General features: G+C 35.9%; 1 protein-coding gene across 1 annotated transcript; it reads right to left on the reverse strand.

Annotated features, from left to right (window-relative positions):
• Positions 1-2162: 2162 nt before the first annotated feature.
• Positions 2163-4037, reverse strand: LOC101292048 (B3 domain-containing transcription factor NGA1-like). Its single transcript, XM_004306556.1, has 2 exons — positions 3486-4037; positions 2163-3366 (listed from the first exon to the last, which is right to left on the reverse strand). The coding sequence occupies exon 2, from the start codon at positions 3320-3322 to the stop codon at positions 2189-2191; it is 1134 nt and encodes a 377-aa protein (XP_004306604.1). The 5' UTR covers positions 3323-3366; positions 3486-4037; the 3' UTR covers positions 2163-2188.
• Positions 4038-6997: the final 2960 nt, after the last annotated feature.

Consider the following 6997-nt stretch of genomic DNA (forward strand, 5'->3'; position numbering starts at 1 on the left):
ATATGCATGCAACTGTTGTTGTTGCTTGGTTAAATGTTGTGCACAAGCCTTGAGATTGGTAGTTTGAGGACTAGATTTGGCATATACTAGTGACATACGACGCGTACAGTGATTTGTAAAATAATCAGTGAATGAGAAATGCGCATAGAAAACTATGCATGAGTGATATCTACGATGAATCGCGATATATTTAATGGTTGAGGAATGAACATAGAAGACTGTATATGTTCGCAGTATGTATATTTAAAGAAGTTTGTCTCGTCTTTTGTCTTCTATCTTTACCATGTGTTATGTTCTATCTTCATCATCAATGGTGACTCCTAAGTAAGCCTAGCAACCTATGTATACTTGCTCTATAGGCTATAGATTGGGCACCTCCCAGATCTACTTTCAACGCTCAGATAATTTAACAAATTCAATATGTGGTAAGCTTTTTCCTTATGTACATGCATCATTGAACCAACCATTTTAGGTACTCGATCACTAGCTAGTTGAATTAATCTTCCCCCTGATAATCAAATTAGGGGTTCTTATTTAGACCAGATAGGGTTTTTTCAATTCCCTCTAGCCAGCTAAGATACAATATTAATTATCATATATATATGCTAGCAGCTGTTTGAGTAAATCTTGTTTGATATTGGTATGAATTCTATGTTCCTATGAATTATGAATGATGATCGAGCTAGTTCTGAAACGCAAGTCAAACAATTGAAAGTCCGATCAGAAAGATTATCATTTCTTTTTATATTTACATTATTAAAGCTACACACTTACTAGTTACTAGCTAGATTGGACGAATCATCTACTCTAAATAATAACCGTAATGTGCATGATATTGAGGTACTGTGTTAGCTGTTCATCAGTTGACACTAAATATATGAAACCCTAAACTCACAGCAGGAAGTAAAAAGGATGATGAGTCAGTAAGCGTAAACATGTAGAACGTTCTGATTAAGCTTTCATGGAGTAAATATATGCATATATAACTACTGCAGCACTTGCAAGAGTGAACTTGCGAGTTGCGACTAAGATCAAGGCTATATAGGTGATACTGCTTAATTCATATTAGATGCTTTCCATCATCCATGACATTTGATAATTAAATTCATTTAACTAACATAATTACTAACAATATATTACTTTATCCTCTAATATCATATATGATATATGTTGAAATTAACAAGAAGATAATAAGCTTGAAGATTGATAAGAAAAGTTAAGATCGCAAGGTAAGAAATAAGAGATGCATCAATATAGATCTACAAGACACAACTCCGAGAAGAAAATCTTGAGTATCAGAAGCTAGCATCAAACTTCTTGCATTTCAACAATGTTTTACAACACGTATGAAGTAAACAAAGCGATTACTCCTCTCCAAAGTAATCAAGCCAAAACCAAAACTGATGAAGATGACTACATTTGATCAATTCTAGGGTAAAATACTTTACAATGCATGATACGTACTAGGAATTTGGAAAATATGTGGGAGCTATGTTCATGCTATACCTCTTTACAATATCACTGTAGTTTCTGCGCCTTACCAGCTGTAAAGGATGCCTTACTTAGCAGCTGCAGCAGCAAGCAACTAAGTAATTAAACACTCAACACAATTCAGCCAGTACAGAAAGATAAGCACAAAACTGGTAATTAAACAACGATATATCCATATATATGGCATAAAAATTACATGTTTGATGTATTAATCTATTGAATAGATACATCATACCTGTATACTCTAATTAAGCATGAACACAACACTGAAAGGAAGCATGAACACAACACGGAATGGAAGCATGAACACAACACTGAAAGGTTTAAGTACTACTGCCCCGAATTAGAATTGATTGCTCCATACCTTGGCAAACGTACATTGTTATTGCAATTGATTTATATGTATACCGAAGAAATTTTCATCAGTACTGTGACTACTGTCAACTTTGGGTCTTATATATATCGATTTAGATGTGAAGTGATCCAATGATATGATTTATTGTATTCAAAGTGCGTAGTATTCACTACTAGCTGCTTGTATAACCCGTAATATATATTGCTGTAAAGAAATTGATATGCTAATTCATATATCACTTTGTTTTATATATAATATAGTTCCTAATGATCAAAGACAATTATAAACGACAAGGAAGTAGCAGATTTTCTTTTCTCTGAATTAAGCCTCATCAAATGCAGGTTAGGGATCCAAATAAAACGACAAGGAAGTAGATTTTCCCTTTTCAGAAAGCAGCTGATCAGCTGCACCGGGCAGTGGGGCAGCATAATTGGGCAGCCTTAACTCCAGAGGTTGAGAAAGCGAAGAAGAAGGAAGGTGATGATGATGATGATGTTGATGTGGAGAGAGCGAAGCCACTGTGGAAGACAATATCTGACATTGTTCTGGTTCATCTTCTTGCATTGGACTGCACTCCATGTTCACACCAAACAGCCTAAGCCGCTTATTAGTAGTGGGACTCATTGTTTTAACATGGTGATGGGGGTGATGTTGGACCAATGGCACTGAATCAATCACCACTGCGGGACTAATTCCGCTCTGGTGGTAGTACTGTTGATGCTGGTGATGCTGCTGCTGCAATTGGTAAGGGTTCATCTGATGATACTGATACTGGTGATGGTATGGATGGTGAATGTTGTAATGAAATTGCTCGTGATGCCGAAGCGGCATTGACATTGATGGAGTCCGCTGCAGCGAGTAGAACCGCCCTCCGCCTCCCCAGTAAGAGGCTTGATTAGGCGGTAGGGGAGGCGGAGGGCGGCGTCTCCAGTCAATGTACAAGACATTTGAGTCGCTTACACTCCTCTCGAAGGACACAATGTCACCGGCATCAAGCTTCTTGTCCTTGACAAACCGGCTCCAGCCTTTGGTCATCACATAGCTCTGGCTACTGTTCCAGTAAGAGTATCTGAACCGCCATGGCTTCCCTGTCCGGTCCTGGAAGTTAAGTAACAGACCCTTCTCATTGGCGGACGAATCGAGCGGGAAGTACTTCTCGGCATGTTGTTTTGGGATTACTAGACGGTTGAGCTTGCCCACATCGCTTGGGGTAACTACTTTGTCGAACATGTGCTCTCGCTCACTGTTTGGTGGCCAATCGTTCTTGTTGCTGTTATCATCGTCTTTCGCACTTCTTATTGACAAGTCCATGAAGTTTATAGCTTCTGCGGTTTGGGAGGATGATGATGATCCATAATTGTAAGAAGGAGATAAGTACTTACTGTTAATGATGTGGTTCTTGTCTTCTTCTTCCTCTTCTTGATCTTCTTCTTTCTCTGAGTACCCTTTTTTATCTCCTTTCACATAGTACTCCATGACCCACCTCCAATTTCAGCCGAACTGTATATCAATTCCTGGATCTGGAGCAATATGATTCAAAACCCTACTTGCTCAGTATGCTAACTAATCAGTGAAAAACAAAAATTGGAAAAATTAAGATCATAAATACCTCAACAAATAATGAATTACAAGGCCTCACCTGGAGCAAACTACCCAGTTAATTGCTTAGCTAGATCTCTGAGAGAGCCAACAAATAACAAGAAGCTCGATCTATCTAGCGTAGTCAGTCCCACTGTAAAAGGGCCGGTGGCTCTTCTTTCACTCAAACCCTAAACATCACAAGGAAGGTGAAGTTGTAGTTGTTTGGTGCTGTTGATCGACCAAGCCGGATAAGAGAAAAGATATCATCATGCAAGGACTTGATGGCTGTTTCTTTAATTCTGCTGCTCAATCCAGTAGCTGATCATTAATTACCTCCATTGATGAAGCTGAGCTAGATGTTCTTCAGAAGTGAGAATTAGAAAGCAGAAAAACATATCCGTCTTGGGTTTTTCTTCTTGAGAAGAAAGGAGGGAGCAAGAGGAGGGGACTGAGGGAGAAGAAGAAGAAGAAGAAGAAACTGTTATACATAGCTAGCTAGGGACCCATGATATGAAGGATATGGGGTTTCGGGTCATGTGATGGGCTTTGTCCTTTTCTTTTATTCAATAACTTTTGGCTAATTACCTCCTCCTCTGATCTATTTCTCTCTGTGCTGAGAAGACTATAGCTAGAACACCAGAAAAGAGATAGGGCTGCTGGAATTTAGTTACTGTGGGATATATATGAATGAATGATTCATCTGCACAATAAAGATACCAATCTTGATGTTTTTGTAGTTCCTTCGATTATTATAGACCACTTGTGGTGGAAAAAGGGCACGTTAGCTATAGCTATAGAGGGTTAGGTTTGGGTTTTTTTTTCCTTTTTTTTTTTTTGGACTTTTGGTGTGTCATTGATAGTGTACTACTATAGCTGCAAGAGCTGGTCCTGCCAGCCAGCAAGTCGATCTCCAGGGCCAGGGCGATCGAGCTTTAGCTTAATTAGCGATCACTGATATGATGAGTGATGATGATCAGTGATCGTCTGCTGCAGGGCACACAGGTTAGTTTACATGCTCCAAAGTTCTGATCGATCGCCGGCCGTGGTCGGACTCCGAAAGAGATGGTTCCCTAACCACGCGCACACATACAATTAATATGCCTAATGACTTGTTTACATCTTCTCACAAACTCCCATGTATATGCCAAAATTGGGTGAAAGAGATGTGATAATCAAGGGATTAATCAACCGGAAAATGTAGTACAAGTGACTTTATATTTTTTAATTTTATATGTTTAAAGTATTTGATACTTATGCGGGTTCGAATCTCGATAGTACAAGAGTCTAATTTCGGATGTTAAAAGTGTTTTGTATGTAATCTCTCATTTCCATCGACAGATACAAATTATCGCAATTATTAAAGTCTATACTTCATTTTCACAACCCTATATTTTCAAATAAAAAAACCCAAAAAATGAATAAAAGATTTTCCAAATATTGAAATTCGTTTATTGTCCATGGCTTAGAGCATCTCTTAGCCAAATTTAACCTATAAAACAAGAATATTTTGTAGAATCTTTTTTTAGCTTACCAGAGTCTCCCACCGTAAGCTAAATCTTTAGCCAAATTTATAGCCTTTTGGCTTTAAAAAACACTCCCACCATAAGCTAAATCCAAAGGTAAAGCCATTTATTTTTCTTTTCTCATACATTTGTTTAAATCAATAATTACTCATAAAAAAAATATTATATAAATATATTCGATATGGAGCTCATATGAAAGATCTCATCGAGATCTTCGCAATGATTGTGAGTAACGAATTTTTATTTTTGATGATAGTGTAAATTAAAAGGAGAAATGTAAAGTTGAATAAAATTACATTTAATTTTAGCTTACAAACTTTATAAGCCAAATTTGGCTTACCAAATTGCTCAAGCCAAATTTTTTATCCTGAAAAATGTAATTTAGCTTATGGTGGGAGTAAACATAGGCTAAATTTGGCTTTTTAGCCTATGGTGGGAGATGGTCTTATAATCTTCTCGATGGATCAAACCCTAATACAATTCTATAGGCCACCCGTAATGCTCCAAAATGATAAAGAACATTACAAAAAAGCATTTTGGAAGCAGATCTTATTCCAAAACTAAATCAGTGTTTATACAAGTGTCTAGCTGAATTGGTTAATTGGAAGCATAGTATATGCTTTTCTCTATTTTTTTTCTTCTTCTTTTTGTATAGCTAATAATAGTAAAAAAATGAAAAATTGAATCGAGCTAGTAATAGCACGTTATATTGCTCAACAAAATGAATTAATATCTATATATAAACACCTAGAGTACAGAAGAATATCAGATAGATGAAAACAGAAAACCTGTATCTAATGAGATAGTACTGGCCGGACAACCTGACATGCGCGCATCTGACTATTAATGCTTATTAACTTGAGAAGAAACCAAAAAAAAAAAAAAAACTTCAAACCAAACAGTTTGAAAGAGAAATGTTGAAGGGTGCATTGATATGCAAGATAAAAAATACAGTGTAAATTCTTGTATTGTTCTGTTAAATATCATCACAATGTCTTCTAAAAAAAATATCATCGCAATGTGTCCCTATAAAAGAATATCGATCATCACATGTCATGACTTATGCTCCTATAAGGATTAGTAATTCTTTTTAGACATCGAATGGATTCGGTTTTATGGTGAATTACTGAATTTCATGCTTAATAGCAAGTAAGCGAGTTAGGTTTTGTAGTCGAACGGATCAAAACTTTTTTGTAGTCGAATAAGCGAGTTAGGTTTTGGATCAAAACTAATTTGATTACTAATCTACTTTGTTGTTGCATAAGGTTAATTTGATAGTTGAGATATTAATCATATGAACTTCTTCTTCTTCTTTGATCGGAAATCATTTGGACTACTTCTTATCATTTGAAATAAGTTTATAATTAAGTTTTCTTATTGATTCCAGTTTAATTGAGACAATGCATGAAAAGTCAAGTTATTCTTATAATTAAGCTCTCTTACGCATATCATCAATTAAGTGACATTAATTGTTATGTTATATTGTTATATATATTGACATAGATAATATTGGTCCCAATTTTACATTGGGAACTATATATGTATGTACACATTTGACCTACACATTGATTTTTGTGGTCCATTTTTCATCCTCCACATTATGGCTTGGACAAAACTTTGCAGGTACCACACATATATTATCTTTGTTGATGCTGAAATATTGAAGAAAAATAAAAAAGTTATCAATGTTGAAGTCGATAATTTTTAATTCCTTTTCTTCATCTACCAAGTTCACACGTACTCACATTACCATCCACTTCTTAAAACATTGAAATTTACAATACGTACTGGTCTTCCTAGCTCATAACCTTATGAATTTCTGATAATACACACATTTTCTTAAACTTAAATAGTTTTTTTTTTTTTGATAAATGGACGTTAACGTTATATATATTGATAAAAAAATCGGATTACAACATGAACATGAGACGCCCTCGTGGACCAACGTTAAATATTGAATAATGCAAAACTACCTAAGCACCGAAGCCACCCTAGGTAATTTATATGTTGTAAACCACAAGTACGTGTTACACCTCTTAGCAAAGTA

Source organism: Fragaria vesca, linkage group LG7 (genome assembly GCF_000184155.1).
Source record: "Fragaria vesca subsp. vesca linkage group LG7, FraVesHawaii_1.0, whole genome shotgun sequence".
NCBI classification, from domain to species: domain Eukaryota; kingdom Viridiplantae; phylum Streptophyta; class Magnoliopsida; order Rosales; family Rosaceae; genus Fragaria; species Fragaria vesca.